At 38.9% G+C, this 26,356-nt stretch overlaps 1 protein-coding gene across 1 annotated transcript in view; it reads left to right on the forward strand.

Moving 5' to 3' along the window:
* Nucleotides 1–26,356, forward strand: part of ush2a (Usher syndrome 2A (autosomal recessive, mild)) — a 985,309-nt gene that overhangs the window by 508,951 nt on the left and 450,002 nt on the right. The window contains 3 exon segments of the mRNA XM_060830996.1: nucleotides 21,341–21,351; nucleotides 22,534–22,604; nucleotides 25,873–25,965. Coding sequence (XP_060686979.1) covers nucleotides 21,341–21,351; nucleotides 22,534–22,604; nucleotides 25,873–25,965 — 175 coding nt within the window.

The raw sequence follows: 26,356 nt of genomic DNA on the forward strand, positions 1-26,356 counted from the left end.
TAGCAACATTTCGGTCAAGCCCATGACAGAACAGCAGATTCAGCCAGGGTAGCAAGGTGAATAATGCAACAGCCATGTACTCTTGTGTTTAATCTTGCATTGTTTTTGCAGAGTAAATTTTTGCTTGACTGTAATTCATGTCATCTTCAGTTGTCAGTACGTCCCTCACATCATCAAAATAGTATTAAATGTTATAAGCTGAGCAGCAAAAGAACTTTCAGAAGTCAGAACCCATTTATAGAGCAGTGCTTGTAGAAAATGGATTCTGTTCTCTACAGAATTTTCTTTCACTTCTTTCCACTGAGAAGTTTACTGATTTCTCCCAGTGGAATCGGCTGGAATTTATCGGTTCATGGTTGGCAGTCACAGATTAAGGTAAATGTCGATCTGTAATGACCCTCTACATGTTAGTATTGCAGTAAAGCTGGGCTTTTATGTCAAAGATATCGGAGAGGGAGCTATTACACATGACAGGGGTGATCAAGGGACTCCAGACCAAGGCAAGCATTATTAAATATTGACTACTTCTGTGATTTATGTAGAGCTTGAGGAAAAAAGTGACTTTTTAACCATTATATATTCTTCAGCATGGAAAACCATTCATTTATCTTATAGTGGAAATAAAGAAAGCATTTTGTTTTCATTTAGAACATTGGCATTGTAAATGCCTTGATGTTTTTGTAATGCTTTACTGTTTATTACATAATAAGAAGGTAACTGTTTCATTTTAGTTATATATATATAGTGAGAGACTAAAGTATGCCTTGAATACATTATACAAATGCTGTCATTAATTATTTCTGATTCAGCCCTTTTATTTTTACATGAGCCCTTCCACAGTCAGTGAATGGCCATTAACGATTTCGGGTTGTTTTTACATTGAGTGATTCCATACAACACTTTGCATTGCCATCATTTGAAATAACACATACACCTCGAGCAATAAAAGCCCCAAAATACATTCACATGTCAAATAACTTATTCCAATAGGTTTACAGGTTCATTTGCACTGAACCATTGTATTTTACAGCACAATAACATTTGACAACATGGACTTTATTGTGCATGATTTGCTCTGGTGTGTTACAGCCTCCCAGGAAAATAAATAATTGGCAATAGTTCTGTTAATGCAAGGGTTAAACTATGCCAATTCATTACATTGAGGTAAAAAAACAAACAATTTATAGTTTTCATATAAATCAGCTTTATAACGTGCTTTGATTGTTCTTGGGTCAGCTTTTCCAAGTTGAAATCAATGAAAGTGCAAGTGGTCTAATCAGTCCATTTTTTTTATTACAGATTTAAGCACCAGATCTACACTGTAACATTCAACCATCCCTCTTCTGATTAATTCCTCAATGATATCTCCTAAATTCCTGTTAACTCCCATCAGTTGCCAGTACAACATTGAAATTATAACAGAGAAAAAATCCATTAAGCCCATCCAGTTTGTTTATGCTCCATGTAAGTTACCATCCTGGCACAGTGGTTAGCACTGCTGTCTCACAGCACCAGAGACCCGGGTTCAATTCCCGACTCAGGCGACTGACTGTGTGGAGTTTGCATGTTCTCCCCGTGTCTGCGTGGGTTTCCTCCGGGTGCTCCGGTTTCCTCCCACTGTCCAAAGATGTGCGGGTCAGGTGAATTGGCCATGCTAAATTGCCCGTAGTGTTAGGTAAGGGGTAAATGTAGGGGTATGGGTGAGTTGCGCTTCGGCGGGTCGGTGTGGACTTGTTGGGCCGAAGGGCCTGTTTCCACACTGTAAGTCTAATCTAATCCTGTCCTCTTTATTGCCTCTTCCTTCAAAAACCTCTCCAACCTATTTTTTTAAAGTTGACATAATCTCTGCTTCAATCATTAACAATGTCAGTGCATTCCATTGTCTCAAAACTCTGTGTAAAAATGTTTCTCCTCTCTGTCCTAAATTCATTACCTTTAATTATCTAGTTATTTTCCTTGTTCAAGATTCTAGTCACTATTAACATGAAAAGGATTAAAATGAGGTTTAAAAGTTGCAGAAAAGGAGACCGGTTGATCTCTGCTTTGCATAGACTAGTTGAACAATTTGCATCAAAACTCTGTCTAAATGAGATTTTAGGAGCTAATTTCAGAAGACAGAATTTCAATTTGAAAAGACACGAGCAATTTGATTGTTTTTGTTAAGTGTGCAATGAGTTAAATCAGATTCTTAGATCGTTTTAGCAACAGAATATCCATATGCAGCGGTTAATTTCAGTCTTTTGAAAATAATTCCTTTTTGTATCCAAGTAACATCTTAGCAGTTTTTAAACATTTAATCTACTAAGCTATGGTTTACTTGGGTTCAGACAATGCCTTCTTCCTTGATGGGTACAGATAATCATTCCCGTCAGCTATATCAAAGTTTGCTTTACCCTACCTTTAGCTTCACTCTGCTTTGCTGAGCTACTTATATTGTCTTTGGTGTCAAAAGCATAGGGATACTGGAAAGCTTATAGGAAAACTGATAAGTACCGTATTTGATAGTGCACCTTGAATTGCCTCATGCACCAGCTGCATTAAAAGCAGAATGGAACTAGCAAGACAGACTTCTTTAATTTGGTTCCTCACAGCTTGTGAACATACAAAATAAAAAAAGAAATGCTCGACTATTTTGGCAGACTCCTGAGGTGGAACATTACAGGGATCTGACAGACGTGGGCTATGGAGAGATTTATGGCAAAATTGAACAAGAAATCCATTGAAGCCAATCTTAATATTGGGAGCATCTTATTCCAATTCTTTATGCTTTGACAGATGGTGAGTTTCTCATAAGGAAGCATCAGATTACCAATTAAAGAGAACTAGTGTTTGTTAAGTGCATGATTGATAGCCCAACTTGTCTTATTAATATTGAGTTTTCTAACTCAAAAACACATCAAACAAGTTAGCTAGAAGTGACAAAAAAAAACTCAGTATGAAAACCAGAGCTGATAGAAATATTGAATCATGGAACTGCTACAACACAGAAGGGGTCCATTTGGTCCATTTTGTCCACGTTAACCTAAAGACACCCAGATGCTATTTAAAATCCTATCTTCGTGCACATGGCCCTGAAGCTCATCGCACTTCAAATGCTGATCAAAGTACCTTTTTAAAAAGAGTTTAGGGTCTTTACCGCCACCACTAACTCAGGTGGTGAATTCCAGACATTGATACCTGGAGGATTGAGCTCACTCTTTTCTCTGGGGGACCTCCATGTTACTTTGACCAAATTACACTTCAGGGCATGAGGCCCAGTTACCAGCTGCATGCACCCCTCATCCATGAACATTGGCATCTGACATCTGCCAACCCTTTACATTCATCATGGCACCTCTCTGCAATGCTGGCAGTATCATTCACTTAGCACTTATCTGGCAGCTCACAGCATCCATGTCTTGTAATGCCTTATAGTAACACACCAATCAGTGCAATCACACACAGACAGGCAACTTGCTGGTCAACAGTCCTCAGTCAATTGGGAATGCATCTTCTTGTAGGATAGTGTGCTCTGACAATCTCACGTTTGCACCATGTGGCAAACACATTCCATGTGCCACAAGCAAACAGCCATGTCACAACCTCTCATGAGAGTAGTCCTCAAGGAATCCATGAGGGCATCTATCAGTCAGGGGATCTCAGCACAGTAAGTCAAGATCAAACTCCAATACCAGTTCAAGAGATTGACCCCAGTCAGGCGCCTGTCAGTGTGATATCGGTGAGGAGATCTTTGTCAAGACAATCTGAGGAGTGGGTTACAGTCAGTCCTGTGGCTCCATTAGCAGCCACTCTGAGGGTTGGGGTTAACAGAGTTAAGGAAATGTACAACCACCAGTCAGATGTCTGGTTGGGTTGCTCAAGAGTGTGGGCCACAGTCTCCATTGCAGCTGCCAATCTGCATATTGAGACAGCCAAATTGTCACCGAAATCACATCGCTGATGCAATTTATGGGCAATCTGACTGGTCTGCTGCTTCAGTTCCTCCCTATATATTTAGACATTTTCCCCCATTGCAATCACCACAGGGTCTTCTCCTGCCTGGCCTAAGAAGGTGCCCGCTCTCTCTTCAAAGTGGCCAACTGTCTCGGTATTTCTTTCTTGACCCCCCCCCCCCCCCCACTGTCATAGTGAAGTGGTCATCAAATAGTGCTCCTGTGTGCTTTAAACCTAACATTCTCACCCAGGTGTCAGTATCTGTTGGTAAAGGTGAAGTAAGCAGCTTTGCTGATATTTGCTTCAAAACTCCCTTTTTAAGAGGTTGAGGATTCTAGCGGTGCAGTATGTTTCTCCAGCAAAGTCATGGATATCTTGCTAACACATGGGAAAGAAGGTGCTGCAGCCACTGGTTAGAAGTGGTATGCAATGAGTAACACTGACAGTTGGGTTCATGTGAGAGTTGCAGTAGAATGAAGAATAATACTTGCTCAGTTGGCTGGACGTGCTTGTCTCAGCATTCCCTTAGGAGAAGTCTCTTGTGAGTGCCAATATTTTCTCTTCTTTTTGGATGATGTCAGGTTTCCTCATCCGAGCTCACTCTGCTCTGTTGTGGGCTTTCTACTCCTGGAATAGGAGAGAGGGACGGATTGTCTGAAATGTAAATGGGTGGCACAGCTACTGGTCCTGAGAATCTGGTAGAGAGGTTATGAGGACTTCCGAGGTAGTGAGGGGCCAGCACAGTAGCCATACAGGGTTAGTAGGGTGGGAGGGTGGAGGAGTTGAGAGCTAGTGAAATAAGATGTTGCAGACATCAGAGAAGTAGAGAATGAGCCTTGGTGGGAAAGGGTGTGTTAGCAGAGATAGAGTGAATGTGAGGTGGTGGAGAACAGAGTGTAGCACTAATCCTGGTGCAGTGTAAAAACATCTTTGACCTTCTTCCAAAAAGGCTGGCCATTTGTCTGGATTATTGCGACAACACTGACCCAAGTGGCAACCTTGGACCAGACTGCCATGGTCAGTTGGCATGGCCTCCTCTGGGACAAGGAGACCCTGACTCTGCACCATCCCATTGACCTGAACCTTCAGGTACCTGTTGATGAATGGTGGTGCTAACGTCACCTTCTCTAACACATTCAGAATAAGTCTGGGGCCAGGCAGAGCAGCTTCAGAATGCCAGCACTCATCCAGATGCACACTGGGCTCTTAAAATGGTGCAAGGGTTATGGTTTTTTTTGTGATTGGCAAGCTGTTCTGGGAATAGGGCCTGGAACTGGACATGACAGATGTCATTGGGATGAGCTAGATATTTAATGCAATGAGTTTGGTAAGATGGCGAGAAAACTCATTAGGTCCTTTGGCAGAAATCCTTTCAAAAACTTTTTACCACTCAGGCTTAGCCATTTTTGTTGGGAATTCACATGATCATAATTCAAGAGATCAGTAATTATATAATAGATAGTATTATATCACAGTGAATACAAAGTCCACTTGGTGGAGGCCAAATCCGGGAAATGCTTTGAACCCATGTAATCTCAGCAATAACATGGATTTTGTGAAGAGGATTGCATGAGGATCAAAATGGACTGTTTTCTCTCAGCTGTCATTGATTTCAATATTCAGGTGCCATTTTCTAGCATCCCTGGGCATCAGAGTTGACATGGGTCCCTGAGGTGTCTACTTAAAAGATGTGATCAGTGAAAGCGTAAATAGTGCTCGGGAATTCTGCGACAATAATCCCAGCATTATCGTTTCAATGCCTGTCTCTGTTTTTGATGTTCCTGTTTGCAAGTCAACAATTCTATGCCATAACTGTTGTTACAAGGACAAAGCACTTTTAAAGTACTATTACCTTCTTGGCAGACCATGTCTTTCAAGAGTTAATGTTAGTACCAGAATCAGGAGAGACAAAGGGCATTGAAGTGCTGCTCTACTTGTAGGTTCTCAAAGACAAGGAAAAACAGATAAAGAGATTGTTGGCACCTTAAGATAATTTATTACCTACCTATACAAAGCCATGTTTCCCTCACTGATATGTCCAAAACATTTGTACATTGAGAATAAGAGGAAGGTTTGCTAATGTTTTCATTTTCCCCACAGGGTCTTCCACATTGTGGATGGTTTATCATAAATCTGTTACTGTTCTGCCGTTGATTTTTTGAATACCGGGTAGCCACTCTATGAAGGTGTTGCTGAGCTGCAACCATGGGAACAAATGTATATATTGCTATCTTGAGCATTTTGGTGATTGCTTCTCCCTGTGGCATTTAAAAGTACCTGAAAAAAGACAAAATCTTTTACAAATTTTCATGAGAGTTTTTATGGGCATAACAGCAGCAAATCCACTTTAAAAGTATTTCATTGTTTGTGAGGTTTTGAAAGGTGTTGTTAATTTTTTTTCTGTATTTGATGAATAAGTGAAATGGAAACAATGAATGAACAACAAAGAAGACGAGCCATGAGACTGAACGAGGCCTTCAGCTACTTCCTCTAAAACCTCTACGGCCAGAACTTCCTTGGGTCTATGATTATAAGAAACTGTTGACTCCTCACCCATCTGCGCATTCACACTGTTGTGATGTGCATAGTTCTTCTGCAAACATCAATAGCAGAGATGTTGAACTTTGAGGACAAAGACATAGACTGAAACTACCAATACCATCTGTGAGAATATGACGATGCAACATACAGATTTCAAATGGTGGTATTTTAAATTACTGCTTGATGCTTGAATAATGCAACTGGTCACACCATCAATACTTGGATGTAGAATAAATCCTAGTGTTGCGGAACAACATTAACATGCAAATTCCACTGAGGACATTAAAGGGGATTATATTGTCTAGTTTTCAAAAATGAGAAACTGGATAAAGAATTAACGCATGCCATTCTTTGTAGAGCTGAGAGCATGTTAAACTTGCGCTGCATGCTGTTTTAAATGATTTCTGTGTGAAACCAGCACTGTATATCCTGTCCTAGATTTTGGCACCTCAAAATCAGGAGTGGGCTGGATAGAGTAGGTAGCAAGAAGTTGTTCCTATTTGTAAATGGAGAAAGAACAAGAGGACATACATTTAAATTGAGGTGCAAACAAAGCAAATGTGATGAGAGAAAATCTCTTTTCATAGAGTGAATAGCTAGGTTATATAATGCATTGCCTGGAAATCTGGTGGATGCAGGTTCAACTGAGGCATTCAAGATGTGATTGGACAATTATTTGGATAGGAAAGGTGTGCAGGGATAAGGGGATTGGCACTATGTAATAGAACTAGTTCAGGCACAATGAGCCTAATGGCCTCCTTCTGTGGCGTAACAATTCTACAATTCATTGTTTGCACTGATTGACAAAGGGCTCACTATCATATCTAGACAGCATTATTAAAGCTTTATTTAAGACCATCATAAGAGAGGTTATTTTTACCCTCCTGATGATTGTTTAGTTGCATTTATAATCCTGCTTAGTATGAGAAGAAACGTAGACTCATATTTGATGTATGTGCTTGGCTAAGGAGCCAATGGCATAAAGCTCCCATCTCTGGGATTATCATTGAATTCCATTAAATCAGAATTCCCCACAAACATCTGCCTGCCCCTCTTGAGGGGAATACATTTAGGTTGCAAGTAGTGGTGGGAATTTTCTGATAAGCATTTCTAAGTCTTGAGTGTAATAATATTCTTGTGTTATCTAACTATAGTGTGAATAAGGTATTTAAGTTCCATTTTGCTGAAGATCTCTGGCGGGTTTATTGGTCACTAAACTAATTTTACAAAACCTCAGTGAACAGGTGGTGATGGTGTTAGGGGGTAGTGAGCAAGGGATCTGAACTGTTGAAAATGTGTTGCTGGTTAAAGCACAGCAGGTCAGGCAGCATCCAAGGAATAGGAAATTCGACGTTTCGGGCATAAGCCCTTCATCAGGAACGTCGAATTTCCTATTCCTTGGATGCTGCCTGACCTGCTGTGCTTTAACCAGCAACACATTTTCAACTGTGATCTCCAGCATCTGCAGACCTCATTTTTTACCCTAAGGGATCTGAACAGCTCACCAGAACCTCAGCAATGATGGTAATGATGAGGGAGACCCACAGGAGCAGTCAAATGGAATTCTCCTGGAAGGAAACGATGTGTTTGATGAAAGGTGGTTTGAGGGAAAAGGGGAACAGATAAACAAAAGATCCCTCAGCCTGCAGTAGTCCACAGACATATTGTAAATAATTCTTTGTTTATCATTAATTCTATTTCCTGTTGATAATGACCTGATGCCAATGGGTAAATAAACTATGCGTCATGATCTTTGGATCTTCTGTATGTTCAAATCTCATCTAACCCTGATATATACAACACAGGATAATCTTCAGACATAATTTATATCTTGTGTACTGTTGTGCAAAGATCCAGTTGCCTGTGGTCATCTGTTAACATCTAGGTACTTGGCTAATTTGCATGTTGCACTCCTAAAGGGATGTATAACCAGATTTCAGGTTCCCCTAATCTTAATGGCTTGAAAGGAAAAGCTGCTAAGCTCTCAAAGGGGAGCATGATCTGGATCCCCTTTCTTATTTACCCTTTCCCTCGGTTGGCTGCAACACATTTAATTTTAAAAAGATCCTTTCCCTTTGGTATACCATTCTCCCTCATCCAAATGCACTTAAGTTTTAAAAGGAGCCAATTTCACCAGGATTTCTTGAATTGACAAAAAGAATGAGTTATCAATTACTACACACAAGACAAAATGCTAACATAACACACATACACAGTTTAGAAGTAACAGGTGAGTCCAGAAGGTTTTTAAAAAATATTCAGATCAGCTTCTGAATTGTTTGCAGAGAGTAGATAGTCAAATGTTGTGGCTGGTACAGTACAATAAGTAAGATTGATATTACTTCCTCATTTCCCCTCCCCCCACCTTGTCTCAGTCCCAACCCTTGAACTCAGCACCACCTTCCTAACCTGCAATCTTCTTCCTGACCTCTCCACCCCCACCCCCACTCTGGCCTATCACCGTCACCTTAACCTCCTTCCACTTATCGCATTTCCAACGTCCCTCCTCCCTACCTTTTATCTTAGCCTGCTTGGCACACTCTCCTCATTCCTGAAGAAGGGCAATTGCCTGAAACGTTGATTCTCCTGCTCCTTGGATGCTGCCTGACCTGCTGCACTTTTCCAGCAACACATTTTCAGCTCATTACTTATTGATCAGCCTGTTTCATAATCCTTAGTTTTGCAAATTGGTTGAGGTTCTGATTCTTTTTAAACTGCAAATGGTATAAAACTCCCATCTGTGGGATTATCATTGAATTCCATTAAATCAGAACTCCCCACAAACATCTGCCTGCCCCTCTTGAGGGGAATACATTTAGGCTGCAAGTAGTGGTGGGAGTTTTTTGATAAGCATTTCTAAGTCTTAAGACCATAAGACCATAAGACATAGGAGTGGAAGTAAGACCATTCGGCCCATCGAGTCCACTCCACCATTCAATCATGGCTGATGGGCATTTCAACTCCACTTACCCGCATTATCCCCGTAGCCCTCAATTCCTTGATACAACAAGAATCTATCAATATCTGCCTTGAAGACATTTAGCGTCCCGGCCTCCACTGCACTCCATGGCAATGAATTCCGCAGGCCCACCACCCTCTGGCTGAAGAAATGTCTCCGCATTTCTGTTCTGAATTGACCCCCTCTAATTCTAAGGCTGTGTCCACGGGTCCTAGTCTCCTCGCCTAATGGAAACAATTTCCTAGCGTCCACCCTTTCCAAGCCATGTATTATCTTGTACGTCTCTATTAAGTCTCCCCTTAATCTTCTAAACTCCAATGAATACAATCCCAGGATCCTCAGCTGTTCCTCATATGTTAGACCTACCATTCCAGGGATCATCCGTGTGAATCTCTGCTGGACACGTTCCAGTGCCAGAATGTCCTTCCTGAGGTGTGGGGACCAAAACTGGACACAGTACTCCAAATGGGGCCTAACCAGAGCTTTATAAAGTCTCAGTAGCACATCTCTGCTTTTATATTCCAACCCTCTTGAGATAAGTGACAACATCGCCTTCGCTTTCTTAATCACAGACTCAACCTGCATGTTTACCTTTAGAGAATCGTCGACTAGCACTCCTAGATCCCTTTGTACTTTGGCTTTACGAATTTTCTCACCATTTAGAAAGTAGTCTATGCTTTTATTCTTTTTGCCGAAGTGCAAGACCTCGCACTTACTCACGTTGAATTCCATCTGCCATTTCCTGAACCACTCTCCCAAACTGTCTAGATCCTTCTGTAGCCTCCCCACTTCCTCAGTACTACCTGCCTGTCCACCTAACTTCGTATCATCTGCAAACTTTGCTAGAATGCTCCCAGTCCCTTCATCCAAATCATTAATATATAATGCAAATAGTGTAATAATATTCTTGTGTTATCTAACTGTAATATGAATAAGGTATTTAAGTTCCATTTCGTTGAAGATCTCTGGTGGATTTATTTTTCGCTAAACTAATGTAACTAATGCAGAACTCAAACTGAGAAAGAGTCGTGCTTTATCTGCAACACAAGGTTGAATAGGAATAGTTCTTCAACTGTGGCCACCTTCACAGCACACTATTGGTCAAAGCCAGGCTGGTGCATATATTCAAGTGCTCAGTCCTTTTTGTACAGTCTAGTAGAGTTCAAATTAGCTTTTTACCCCTTGTCCTGGTATATTCTTCAAAGGGAAAAAGTTTTTGACATAATCTGCAGGAGGTGTAGACTGCTGTTGAGCAGGAACCATTCACCTCTTATTATCTTTGTAGTCACAACAGATCATAGTCCAGTATGTTTGAATTTTCTTTGACCCTTTCAAGTGTTATATTCCATCATTCATTTTCTCTCTTTCACTTTCCACCCAGCCAGCCACTTTATTTGCATTCACAGCCATGGTTGGCTCTAACAGCCCTTTTTTAAAAATACATTTTGTAATTATAAGTTAAAAATGGCCACTGTACACTGGGTTTCAAACTAATGGTCTTTACACATTACTCCAAAGGTGACAATACAAAATCCCCCTTTCTTTTTGAAGATACTTTTATCTTATTATGTGAAAACACATAAGAGATGGGTAATAGCAAAGTTAGTTATACAGAGATAGGAATTGCAAAACTTACAAATGCATAAATCGAAGATTTTAACATTTAGTAGGGTCTAGCAGGAATGCCTGATCAAATGGAACTAGGGAATATGTTAATAAAGGAAGAATTGGCTGAGAGCTTAAACAGATGTATATTTGACGAACAAGTATCAGTGCTGCTGAGGTTTTGAGATGTGTGAGCTGGAATAAAACTCTAACTAGAAAAGTTAGAGGGTAGTTAACTATTTAAAAACCAAAGATTGAAAGCAAAACTTTATTCTAAACAAAGAGTGATTTGGAGAAAACATCAAAAAAATGCATGAATCTAAATATGAAATGTCAGGGTATGCTAATTGACTCCTGTTTTGGGACTGTGAACATTATGACATGTGGAAGAATATATAGAAGAAATAAGGAATGACTGTGAAAGTTTTACTACCACACTAAAGCAGGATACTTCCCAAGTTTAATTTCAGAATTGTGACCTGATGATCTGGACACTGAAAATGTTTGGATAAATTATTAACTTTCATGGATAAAATTTATCAAATGATGACTAATAAATACTTAGGAGGAGAGATCAGATTATGAGAAATTTAGAAAGCCTGAAGATGGTGTCAAAAAAGAATACATAATAGATTTCAGTAGGTTGTATGCAATCCTGCAAAAGTTTTAGTTGGAAATTCCCCAATCTGTGTTGGCGTCTAACGTATTGAACTGTGTCAAAGTATTGAGTTTAGCCAGTCTTCTAGTCTTGTCTAAAGTTAATTTTGTAATGGACATACACTGCTAGATAAACTACGAGAAGTACCAAAGAACCTCTTTGGAAAGCATTCCTTAACTAACAAGATTCTTGGTGCAAATAGGTCAATTAGTCATTCAATAGAAAATGGAGAACACTTTGTAATGGGCTGATGAGACCATCTGGTTATAGATTGTACATGACATTAGAAATGCTTATGACAATTTTGAGAAGTAAAGAAAATTTGTGACTTACAATAAAAGACTGAATCCCAGAAACACCCAGGCTGTGATCATTTGAAATTTTTGGTGTGATTCAAAATTATGTGGGGACTGTCCCAAATGGTATACTAGAGTATTCAAAATTAACCAGGAGAAACCAAATTGGGAGGAAGAACATGGAAGTACAGATCAAAGAGAGGGCACTATATTGGTCACAGGAAGGTGATTGATGTGTTGGTGGAAGAATTTTCAATTGTGCAGTATTAAACAGTGGATCACACCTATAGGTATCCAATGAAATATCATGTTATGAAGTAAGCCATCAAGTGAAACAAGATAAGTAAAAGAAAACAAACCTATTGTATTTGAAAAAGCTGAAAAATATCCATTTACATAATCAGGACCCTATTGTATACCTTTAATGGAATACGATCTCTCCACAAAAGAAATCAAAGAAGTATTTTTGACATGGGGGAAGAAATTTAGAGCATGAAATGTAATTGTTCTAAAACTATGTAGGCATCCATCTCCAAAAGATTTTTAAAAATGAGTAAAGGGTGCAGAAAAAAGTGGTGAGGAAAATTATAAGTTTATCAAAGAAGAAGTGATAAATGTGAGATTTGTAAGAAATACTGAAGGACCTCATCAGAGCCTACAGAATCCTGCTCTTGATGAGGGATTTCAAAAAATTAGTAGCTCTGCATTTAATGGATTGTGATGAAGAAGAAAAACATTTTCGCTTTATGTTTTATTGATTTAGCAACCAGATTTAGTTTTTCGAAAGTAAATCATGTTAAAGATAAGAAAATAGTTATGGCCAAACTAATAGAAAAGTAGAATGTGTCACTAACAATGGGGGAAGTTTGTTGGTGATAAAGTTACAGATATGCATGTAAATTTGAACATCATAATTATGAATATAGCAGCAGAAAGCACTTTTAGCAACAAGGCATGTGAAATGAAGGACCTGTACAGAAATTGACAAAATGTTTCAGAAGGTTTGGCAGATTAACCAACTGTAAGTTATCATTTACAGTAGTATGGGCGGTCCATGGTAAGAATTCACTGCAGGTGTTGAGAGGATGTAGTCCATATCTGTTAAACTGTGGTAGAAATCTTAAAGTTCCATTGGTAATCAGTGATCAATCCCTAGCTTGGCAGAGACTATAGCTAGCTCTCCATGTTTGGAGAATTTAAGTACACTGCATGAAGGAACAAAGCTTAATGCTCAAGAAAGTATTTGGCTCGATTTAAGGTATAATGTAAGGTACTGGGAAATGCATTTCAAACAGGGAGACATAGTTTATTACAAAATAGAGGTGCACAAAGAGAGAAGAGGCCTAGGGAAAAAAAAATTGCCAAACTCAGAAAAATGATAATTGTACAAACCATTCAGGTACGTCTTCAAGGTTTATGGATTTGGATTACAAATTTGCACATTCTAAAGGAGTTATATAAAGTAAAAAAAAAGCACTAGGTACCTCTCATGACTGTATGTTGCACAACTATCAGAATGGTTCAGAATGTTACAATTGACAATTTGTTGGACAGAGGACTGATCCGTTCTTGTGATCAAAATGAAGCCATTAGTCCCAAATGACAAACAAAGGGTTTAGTCAATGGAGAAATGCAGCTATTATAAGTGGAACAGATAAGGCCACTGGAAAATGTAACAACTGGTTGAATGTACAGGATGAAGGATATAAGGTTAAGGCCATGGATTGGGAACATGAATTATAAAAGTGGAAGTGAAGAAAATCCAGTGTAGGATCAAAAATGGCTCCATGAGTGAACAAAGAGATCACGCACCATTGAAAAGGATCCTACAAAGAAGAGAGGAAGATCAAAGAGTAATACTCCCGATAAAAGTATAAGGTGAGATAAAGGGCATAGTTTAACAAAGTCAGGAAATATAGGTCAGACAAGGAATATCACTGGGGCAAAGGCCCATACTATCAAAAAATCTTAGTGGCTATGAGCAAGTTAGATGACAAGTTTAATAAAAGCTGTTGAACAATGGGAATTACAAAGCTGGAGAATTTGGGGTGTACGTTGTTGCAAAAAAGGGAACAGCCATGCTAATTATACAAATGGACGTAAACGGTAAAAGGTTTCCCCTAACAGGACTTATAAAGTTAAAGCAAGACTAATGGTGTGTGGTTTTGGAGAAAAACTGGGGAAGCAAGATGTCAGAGTAGATTTACTTAAGGCAGGAAAATCAATTTTGAAAGTTTACTTGGCTTTGTTAGCAATAAACCTTGAATGTGGATCAATTGATACTCGAATGACATATCTGCAGGGAGATCAGCTCAAAAGGGAAATTTTACTTTGCCTTGCAAAAGTTATCTTTTTAATGCATGTTCATGAATTGTTTTTTGTGGGGTGGGAACAGTGAACTTCAAAAAATATCATAAATAGGCTAAAAGAAAAAGTCAGAATTGAAAGTCAGGTTTCATGGACTTTAAATAAATTGATTTGGGAATCAAGCAGAATGAATTGAGTATTGTGCTGCATCAGCAAATTTATTTAGAAAATGTTAACCGTATTACAATTAATAAAAGTAAGGCCTCATGAAAAGTTGCAATGGATTCCAAAACTAAATTGAGGAACTGTAAATTCTGATTGAACAACAGAATTGACAGGGCACACAAACAAGGTCAAATGTAAGTTTTGAGGTCTTACAGTTGAGTCTGACTCAGAAAGTCCCAAGATGGAAGGCATTATTCAGGTGAACAAAACATTGAAAAAAATACAGTATTGCGTTTTGAAATGTCCTTCACTGGGACATGCCAGGAACGTGAAATGTATTGTTTCCTGTGCAAATCCCTGTGATGTGCTCACATGTCCAGGAAGATTTACGATTTTTCTTTTGGGGAAGAACAGAAATGCTGCCCCGTTAGTTTGAGAAGTTAAAAACATCAGAAGAGTAATAAGAAATATCTCAGTGGCAGAAAGTTATTCTCCTGTTGATACATTAGACATAAGATTTTTCCTAGCAAAAATACTGCAAGAAATTCTAAAAAGGAATTTGGTAACAATTTCCATTGAGCGCTACATGATACATCATTGTGAAATAACATGTGTTTGACATAACGCTTGAGTGCAGTACAACTGAAGACTCATTTTACAGTTTTTAAACAGATGTTGGATAACAGAGAAATCTCAAAATTGAAATAGGTGGATAAACACAGTTAGTTATCTGATTATTTTATGAAGAAAGGAACAAGCTCTAAGAAACTGTTAAAAAACTGGAAAAAAGTCATTTGAAACTTTAAAGTGATCTAAAAGAAGTAGGAATATATGTTGCCATTCTGTACCATATGTTGTAATGTATTTATTAATTTGTTTTTATCTATCATATATATTAATACATTTCAATAATGAACAAAAACTGAATGTTATCATCTAGTCAGATCTTGCAGGGATGTCTGACACTAAATGGAACTAGGTAATATGTGATGTTTATATATTTTTAATTCATTTGTGGGATGTAGGTATCACTGGCTGGCAAGCATTTATTGCCTGTTCCAGTTGAAACGGTGGTATTGTGCTTCCTTCATCAACCAACACAGTCCATGTGCTGTGGATTGATCCATAATGACCTTAGGAAGAGAATTCCAGGATTTCAACCCAGCGACAGCGAAGGAATGGCAATATATTTCCAAGTCAGAATGGCGAGTGGCTTGCAGGTGAACCTGCAGGCAGTGGTGTTCCCAAATATTTGCTGCCTTGTCCTTCTAAATGGACGTGGTTGTGAGTTTGGAAGGTGCTGTCTAAGGATCTTTAGTGAGCCTCTGCAATGCATCTTGTAGATAGTACACACTGAATTGACTGACCATTGGTGGTGGGGCGAGTAGATGTTTGGGCTACTTTGCCCTGGATGGTGTCAAGCTTCTTGAATGTTGATGGAGCTACGCCAATCAGACAAATGAACAGTATTCCATCACACTTGTGTCTGGTAGGTGTTGGATGTACTTTGGAGATTCAGGTAGTGAGTTATTCTTTACAGTATTCCTGACTTCTGACCTGATCTTGTAGCCATTGTATTTATGTGGTGAGTGCAGCTGAGTTTCAGGTCAATGGAAATCCCAAGAATATTGATAGTGGGGGGACTCAGTGATGCTAACACCACTGAATGTCAAGGGACAGTAGTTAAATCTCTCATATTGGTGATGGTCATTGCCTGGTATTTGTGTGGCATGAACATTACTCATCACTTGTCATCACAAGCCCGGATATTGTCCAGAACTTGTTACATTTGAACACGGACTGCATCAGTATCTGAGGTGTCAAGAATGATGCTGAACATTGTGCAGTCTTCCCCACTTCTGACCTTATGATGGACAGAAGGTCATTGATAAAGCAGGTTGGACATAGAAAACTACCCTAAGGAATTCCTACAGACATGTTCTGGAACTGAGATGATTGATCTCTAACAACCATTTTCCTATGTGCCAATTATGACTCCAGCCAACATAGATTTTGCCTCCACATACCATCAGTTTCACTTTTTCTAGGGCTCATTGAACCCACACTTGGTTGAATGTGGTCTTGATGTCAAGGGATGTCACTTTCACCTCACCTTTAGAATTCATCTCTTTTGTGAATGTTTGAACAAGGCTGTGATGTGGTCAGGAGCTGAGTGGCCCTGACTGAACCCAAACTGGGTGTCACTGAGCAGGTGATACTCAATAGCACTGTTACTGATGATTGAGAAAAGACTGATGGGGTGGTAATTGGCCAGGTTAGATTTATCCTGTTTTATCTTCATACTTGGGCAATTTTCCTCATTGTCGGTAGATGCCAGTGTTGCAAGTGTACTAAAGAGTTTGGCTAGAAGATTGACCTATTCTGGAGCAGCAATTTTCCCTACTTTTGCTGGTGTGTTATCAAGGCCTGTAGCCTTTCCGCTACCTAGTGCGTCCAACCATTTCTTGATATCATGTGGAGTGACTCAAATTTACTGAAGGCTGGCATCTGTGATACTGTGGACCACTGGAGGAGGCTGTGATGGATCAATCTTCCAGCACTTCTGGCTGAGGAGTGCTGTGAATGCTTCAGCCATATCTTTTGCACAGATATATTGGACTCTTCCATCACTGAGGGTGGAGATATTTGTGGAACCTCCTCCTCCAGTGAGTTATTTAATTGCCCATCACCATTCATGATTGGATGTGCCAGGGCTGCAGATCTTAGCTCTGATCCATTTGGGGTTGCTTAGCTCCACCTATCACTTGCTTTTTATGCTGCTTGGCATGCAAGTAGACCTGATTAGTGGCTTCCACCAGGTTGATACATTATTTTTCAGGATGCATGGTGCTGATCCTGATATGTGTCCTGCACTCTCCCTTAAACCAGGGTTGATCCTCTAGCTTGATGGTATTGGCTGACTAGGGGATTGCCAGGGCATTTGCCTGTAGATTCTGCTGGAGTGCAATTCAATCTTTTATAATGGACTGTAACATTTTCTGTACTACTGATATCAGGCTAACCAGTCTATAATTCCCTCCACTGTATCCCTTAACTCACAAGAACAAAATAACATTCAACCCATGTGGTCTCACCCATGCCCTGCAAATAGAAGTATTATATCTTTAATTTGATGATTAACTCCTCTCATAATAAAGGATAGCATCCCTTTAGCCTTCCTGATTACATGCTATACCAATATAGTATCTGCTTGTAAGGCATGCACTGGAACATTGCAATGCCTCTGCAACTTGGAATTCCATATTGTTGTTTACTTAATATTCTTTCTTTTTATTCTTCCTACCAATCTGATCAACTTCACATTACCCTCATTCTATTCCATCTGCCAGATTTTGCTCCATTCTTGATTAAGGGCTTATGTCTGAAATGTTGAATCTCCTTGTCCTGGGATGCTGCCTGACCAGCTGTGCTTTTCCAGCACCACATTTTTCGACTCTGATCTCCAGCATCTGCAGTCCTCACTTTCTCCTTTTCTCCACTTACTCAAACTATTGATACCTATTTGCCAGCAGCTGGTATCTTCATTACTCAGGATCCACCTTCTGTGAATACCTGGAGTGATAAAGCAGAAAGGTGGCTGGCACTGAAAATGCACAAAAGGGGATTTTTTTGTTTGTTTACTTTATGTAATGATTTGAATTTATGAAACTGACCATTGTATGATATGTAATGGTCAGTGATGGAAGAATGAGGAGAAGAGAGGCACTGTTGGTGAATAGGAGCTATGTAAAACCTGGCAGAAAGGGAGTGTTTATGTTATAGTCTCCCTCTTTATGCTTCTCCATTATCTACCGTAGTTCCCCCTTTTATCCTTCTTCATCCTCTTTATACTCATTTTCTTCATGTTCTGGTTCTCAGCTTCTTACCCAATACACAGTAATGAGAAGTGTTCTCTCATAATGTTAAAAATCACACAACACCAGGTTATAGTCCAACACCTGATGAAGGAGCATCGCTCCAAATGCTAGAGTGCTTCCAACTAAACCTGTTGGACTGTATCCTGGTGTTGTGTGATTTTTAACTTTGTACACCCCAGTCCAACACTGGCATCTCCAAATCATCTCTTATAATGGTACAATTATGCCGCATGCTACCATTGATCCTGATACCCATTCAGCTAAAAACTGCAGGGCTTCTTCAGAGCAGTCTAGGCAGCAAAATAACTAATGCCTGAGGATGTCACTAGTATGCTCTATAATGTTAGTTTGTGGTAGCATTGGCCTGTAATTACAGTTCTGTTCTATGCATGTATGGCTGTTTTTGTCCTGAGTCAAGAATAGGTAATACTTGCCACATTTTGGCTGTTTGTCAAACTGTTAACTGTAAAGACTGCTACCAGGATAATAGGCATTTATCTGCATATTGTGATACCAGTGTTGCTCATCAGTTGCATATTGAGGGAATTGAATTCCTATTAGCTCACAGAGATCACCTCGGGTCAGCAATAGCCTAACTGTGGAAGAACTCAAGCCTATACAAATTCTTTTATTCACACTGCTTGCTTATCTCTGCCAATGGTAATTATATTAAATTGCTTCCATATTTATTAGGAACCTCAATGAGTGGTCTTAAGGGCAAAGCACAGTTTGAGATAGTTGTTACATCTCTAACAGCAGCATAGATTGAGCTATAAAGGTTAAGATATATGGTCACCTTGATGTTCACAGTCAATATGTTTCTTGACCTGCTTTGATTTTGCATTTGTAGCAGCAGTAGGTAGAATTTCAGCCACAACCACTTCTATGAAGTAGAAACATCTTTTAGATTTGCAGCCTTTGTCAAAGTTAAGAGAATTGTTTCCTGAAATCCTTAGGCAAATGTCACCTCCTTCTGAGAATCTTTCTCTGCCTCATCATTATTCTTCTTCCAGAAGCATGTCCTGCTCTATATGTCCCCTCTTAATTCTCCCATTCATGTGCAAATCCTAGAAAATACCTTACCAGATTTATCTGGAAGTAACTGTTTCAGCACGATCTTTTAGATGAACAGAAATGCACTACAGCACTAGACACACAATTCCCTTTAGGTATTCAGTCTTTGTTTTCAGTTAAAGCTTCAATACACTCTAACACCTAAGTTGTAAATAGTTCTCAATGCTACTTAGTACAATAATTCCTCACTAAGTATTGATTCAGTCAACATTGCTCATTATAATGTATGTTATTATTTGTTATTATTTCATGTATGTCATGGTTGTGATGATTGTTCCAACTTTTTAGTCATTTTTTTAAATACATAATACTCAGTCTTATTCACATGGGTATTCCGTTAGAAACACTACCAACTGAGACTGTTAAAATTTCAACACATTCTTGAAAAGAAATACATACTTTACTGAAGTTGTTTTGCCTTGCACTAAAGGGAAAACTGAATTACCCGGAATTTCCCAGGGTTAAACTTGATCAATTGGAGTCAAACTGCCTGGTTTAAAATTTAAACTAAGTTTTGCAGTTAACTGTTAGTCATCAACAATTGCTGCATTCTCAATAGTTATCAGTTCTCAATTTACCAATCAGAGTCCACCTGCCAATCAATGAGCACTCTTTTCTCATTTTTCTTTTCCTTTTATGTTATTTTTCTTGTGAATTGCCTTGATAAGCGCAAGACGTAAAGCTTTGACGAAATGCGTTTTGTTTAACGATACTTAATTTATATCTACCAGGCAACATTGGAAGCTATTGCATAAGATAGGTACTTCAGCGATGTCAATAAAGCCAATTTGTGTACTTCTGAGGTTGCAGGTCCTTCTGGAGAAAACTCCTAACAATATCCTGCTGTCATGCAGGGAAACTGAATGCACTTGTGAAAGGCAACGGAACACAAATTAAATGATCAGAAGTAAGTCAATTCACCATTATGATAATTTGATCAATGACTCCCTTCAGACAGCAGCCAGCCCATTCACAGAACCTGCAGATGACCCTAAAAAGAACCACCTAACTCCAGTTATACATTGATTGATATAAACAAATCTGATTCACTTCACCTCATTTCACTTAAAGTCACACTATTCAGGGACACAACTAAAGTGACAAATTATTGTGGAGGTGGTGGTGGTGGAGAAGGTGGGAATCCTTCATTCCTTTTAATCATTTCTTCAGAGTAAATTGGGTGTTGTTGGAATGTACAGTTTAGAAATATCAGGGCTGCTCTCAAATCAGCATTGCACGCTGTTTGATGTTGTAATCTGTCCTACCATATATTGTTCTTTTTATTTAAACTATTTTTCCTGGTCAACCTGTTTAGTGATGTTATTATACACCTCTGGAATAGGTGAGACCTTCAACAAACAATTGCTCATGAACACAATTGAAGTCCCAAACACTTGACAAATATCCTTATGAACTTTGTCTTTCCTTCTGCAGTCAGGATTCATTATAAACCAATATTATGAGGCTGCAAATTGATATTTGTATTTTGTCAATCTTGTAAAGTCCAAGAGTCATACTGGACTTGAAATGTTAACTCTATTTGTCTGCCTATAGATGCTGCTAGGTGTGCTGAATTTCCCAAACACTTTCTATTTTCATACTAATGTACTTCTTCTCAGGTGGCTCAGTGGTTAGCACTGCTGCCTCACAGTACCAGGGACCTGGTTTTGATTCCCACCTCAGATGACTGTGTGGATATCCTCCAGGTGCTCTAGTTTCCCCTCACAATCCAAAGATGTGTAGGTGAGGTGTATTGGCCATGCTAAATTGCCCAGTGTTCAAAGATGAGCCTTCCTTACTTCAGTAAAAACGCAGCCTGTGAATGCATGCTCTGGAGTCATGGAGGCTGTGGAAGATAATAATGGGAGGGGATCATCATGGGATTCTGATTTTTTTTGTTTCTGCATCTTTTATTATTTGACAGTTAAATGTGGGGTACAGGGTAGAGGGGTGAGTCTGGTGGGATACAATTTGGTGTGGACTTGTAGGGCCAAATGACCTGTTTCCACATTGTGGAGATTGTATTCTTGATCTTTTCTTAGACTCTAATCACAGATGAAATAGAATTATTCTAGTAATGTTTCTTTTAATGTTAACTTGCCCTCACTCCCAAAAACGGAACTTGCATTTTCTGAAATACTACAACATTATTTGATGAAGAATGAGCAGTTCATGTCTACTATTTACACTATGAAACAGTTTGGATGAAGTCAGTGCTGGCTTATCTATTGCTATCCTTAATACTGATCTGAACAATTGCTGCCAGAACCTGATACTACATCCCTGAGAACCACATCCACCAAAAACTTATTACAATAAACTGATCTTGAATAGTAATGCCAGACCAGCAGGAAACATTGCAGGTGTCCAAAGCATTTGAAGATAACACATAACAGCTCTGAAAGATTAGCAACAGGCAATAAACCACTGAGCCTTCCTTACTTCAGTGAAAATGTAGCATGGGAATGCTTGTTCTGGAGTCATGGAGGTTGTGGAAGATAATAATGGGAGGGGGTCATCATAAGATTCTGATTTTCTCATTTCTGCATCTTTTATTATTTGGCAGTTAAATATATCATGAAACATTCATGTTGTTCACTAATCTCCTTTTCTTCATCTTGCCATGTAAGGGAAGACTCATTAAAGCCAATCATTCTGGCTCTGCCAGCACTTTAGAGTCATGAGTGACTTGATCCCTTTTAAGCTCAGTGGTTAGTACAGTCAGTGCCCAATAATGGAATGTGCTCAGATATGTGTGCTGTCTCTCAGAATAGCAGCACAGGCATACTCTTCAATCTACCCCTGCTGACATCAGCACATGTAGCCAAAAGGATGCAGGATGAGATTACTCATGATTTTGCACAGCATGTGTAGCCTGCAGCTGGTCCCTCTTGGGATTTAGCTGCCACGAGATGATGGCTAAATGATTCCTTTACTACTGCAGCAACAGCCCACTTCAAACATTTCTCCAACTCAAGTAGAATGTGGGAAAACATGTAGTTTGGTGTAAAATTTCACATTTTGAACTTGTAGCAAGGTGAGAAACACAGCAACAAGAATTGTTAAACAGAATGGCTTTGCATAACTTAATTACTGTAATAACTTTGTTATTTGCAGGATGCCTTATGATGCTATGATAGCATTCCTGCTTCTGAACCAGAAGCTCATGGACTTGTTAGTTATGGAAGGTACATTCATAGCTATCAACCTGTGGTTAGTTGTCTGGTTAGAGTTTCCTGGTTAGTCATGCCTGATATGGAGCAGTCTCCCTCAAACTATGACTGCTGGCAATTTGTTTCAGGAAATAACAGCCACAGAAAGAAACGTAAGCACATGTGCTAATCAACACTGGAAAGTTCTACATCAAATGCAAATTCAGTGCAAAGAACAGCTTCATCACTGGTGCATTTTTGTACACTGGTGACAACAAAATGTGAGCATTCTTTCACAATATATCTTGCATTCTGATTTACTTTTATACAGGTGAACTGAAACAAATGTATACTCCATAAATCCCATTCCCAAATTATACAGTAATTTATTGGTTGCCTTTATTAAAGGCGGAAAGTCATTTTCCTTAAGTCCACATTTACTTTGAATTGCTATCAATCACTCCTTGCCTTCTTCTTGATACTCTCATTCCTATTCTGATCCTTACTTAAAAAAAAACTTTTAATAATGGTAGCTCAGAGATTAGCAGTGCTACCTCAGAGCACCAGAGATCCAGGTTTGATGCCAGCCTTGGGTGACTGTGTGTGTTGAGTTTTGATATTCTCTCCAGGTGCTCCAGTTCCCTCCCACAGTCCAAAGATGTGAGGATTGGATGGATTGGCCATGCTAAATTGCCTATAGTATGCAGGACAGGTGGATTAGCCATGGGAAATATGAGGTTATAGGATAGGGGTGCTGTTTGAAGGATCACTGTGGACGCAATGAGTGAAATGGCCTGCTTCCACACCATAGGGATTTATAGAGTGCTGTCGCAGTCCTTGTTATATCCAGCAGTTTTCCACTCCCGTTTAATTAGGACTGGAAAACAATGGTGATTTTGTTGTAAATTTACCTGTTCAATGATTGCTTCTGTGTTGCTGCCAGTCAGCCTAACTCTGGCTAATGCAGCATCCTTTGTGAATTACTTAACCTGTTACAATCTCAGAAGTGTAAAACAAAATGATAAGAGTCAACAGCAATTTAATCAACCTCAACTAGAAAGAGACAGAGGAATGGTTTAGATCCTTTTGTTAATCAAGATGCAAAGAATAATAATTAAAAGGTCTTCCTGAAATTTTAAGCTGACATGCTTTTCAGATGCTAACTTATGAGTTGTATAATTCTAGCATTTCCTGTTTATTTTACACACAGAATTGATTTTCAGATTCAATTCAACCTTGCTTAAAAGTTACTGCTCAGACATTCAAATAGCAAGATCACCACTGAATCAGTCTAGACAGGAGTTACATCTTTGAGCATTCTCCCAACTGAATTTAGACATTCTTATTTTCAAATAACCTCTTCAGGGTTCCAACCAAATACTCCTGGTTTAGAACTTAGTTTGTCTCCTTACACTGAGATAAATTTTCTCTTAATAGCTCTAAACTATCTCTTTTCCTCAAGTGAAACTGTTTTACATATCTAACTTCCACTAGGATGTCCAGGAACTGAAATCCACAGTATTCCCAGGCAATCATTGGTCTTTCCCAAACCAAAAAGTATCCCAACACCTTCCAATTGGAAGCCTACTCTAACTCACTGTGTACTTGATGTAGATTCCCATTGTACTCCAGGTAATATTTCTCATTTTTACTTTAAAAAGAATCACAGTTCCAGAAAGCTTAGCAATTTAATCATTAAACCCTTTCAAAGATAAAAACCAAAACCTATTTGCCACCAAATCTAAACCCAAAAAGAATTGTTATGCTCATATATAAATTACACACATAACACACACCTCTTCCTAAATGTTTTACTTCAGATGACGTATGTGCATGGGAAAAGCCAATAATGCATTTTTGTGTAATGTTCACTTTGAGAACAAAATGGAAGAAGGATAATTTGCTTTCTGGTTTTGACATCATTAGGTTCTCTGTGACCTGAGATTGCCATATGGATGCAAATTCTTGCGGTGATGAGGTTCCAACCTGTCCAGTGACTAGAACTGATGAGAGCTGACACAAGCAAACTTCTCCATTGAGTCATAGAGATGTACAGCACGGAAACAAACCCTTCATTCCAACTTGTCCATACCGACCAGATCCCAACCCAAACTAGTCCCACCTGCCAGCACCAGGCCCATATTCCACCAAACCTTTCCTATTCATACACTCATCCAAATGCCTCCCAACTCCGGTACTCAATACTCTGACCAATAAAGGAAAGCATACCAAATGCCTCCTTCACTATCCTATCTATCTATAAATCCACTTTCATGTAGTTATGAACCTGCACCAAAAGGTCTCTTTGTTCAGCAACACTTCCTAGGACCTTACCATTAAATGTATAAGTCCTGCTAAGATTTGTTTTTTCAAAAATCAGTACCTCACATTTATCTAAATTAAACTCCATCTGCCAGTTCTCAGCCCAATGGCCCATCTGATCAAGATCCCGTTGTAATCTGAGGTAACCTTCTTCGCTGTCCACTATACCTCCAATTTTGGTGTCATCTGCAAACTTATTAATTATACCTCTTAGGCTCACATCCAAATCATTTATTTAAATGATGAAAAGTGGTGGACCAACACCCCATGAATAGATCAGTTTTCTGTTTGTCAGTTTATATCAGATCCTGGTGTTCCTTTAGGGCTTTGAGAATATAGCAAGACTGAGCTATACTGTTAGACAGAATAGACAGATGAAGGCAGGAAAAGCAGGTCACTGTAGAAGACCATTTAAATGAATCAGAGAAGGGAGTGTCTGGAAATTTTGTGGCATTTGAACTCATGATCAAGTGGAAGAAGGTTCATGGACATGTACTTTTTAAGTGTTTAATATGTCTAAGTGGAATACAGCTGCTGGTGAATGCAACTCAAAACTGAAACAATTGAATGGGACAGTTACAGAGGCTGAGTTGGACCAACTGTGAGATTGCATGTGATGTCATATTTGCACGGAAAGTAATGAGAGTGCTTGTAACTATGTCAAACATGTCTTTGCTGTATCAACTATCTAAAATGGAACTTGCTTTTCATTTGAAATATCCTTTACCTGTTTATTGATGTTCGAACTATGTTGCTTTTAAATGGTTTATTACAATATTTAAAAAGAATATTTTGTCCATTGGTTTTCTTTCTATTTAAAGTTATCTGTTTCCATGGGAATTATTCCAAACTAAATATTTATTTTTTAAAAGACACTAACTTCCATTGTATATGAGGCCTTTCACTTCTTTTACAGATAAAAATAATTATCCCATTAGGCCCCATACCCAGAGATTACACGCAAGGTAACTGAGAGGCCCAGTCCCCTATTTCAACTACAGAATTCAACTAAATGACTCCAATCGCTAAGGATATGTGGCAAGTGATCTTGCAGCAATAAAATTGCCTCCTGGAGGTAAATACTTGTTAAAAATCCATTTTTTTTTCTCGCTGTTTGTAACATTACAGCTGTTGTCCTTTGTAAATAGTGCTAGCTTCTGTAACACAACAAATAAATTAGAAATGAAATACAGCATGTGGTATAAACTTCAGACAGTAAAAGAGATCATCAACCATGAAGGATGTTTGTGAAAAGAACACTGACATGATGCTACAAAAATAAGTCCAGCAATTTTAATGTTTAGGTATTTAGGTTTTTGCCTGAAGCATCCTCTTTAAAAATATTGAATTCAGTCGCCAAACTACCTGGTGTTGCCAGGCCAGAAAGAATAGTTAAGGTACTTCACAGCAAGTGAATATTCAGAGCAACCGTTATCATTGGTGTCCTATAATTCAGTTAGCAAAAC

Source organism: Hemiscyllium ocellatum, chromosome 10 (genome assembly GCF_020745735.1).
Source record: "Hemiscyllium ocellatum isolate sHemOce1 chromosome 10, sHemOce1.pat.X.cur, whole genome shotgun sequence".
Lineage (NCBI taxonomy): Eukaryota > Metazoa > Chordata > Chondrichthyes > Orectolobiformes > Hemiscylliidae > Hemiscyllium > Hemiscyllium ocellatum.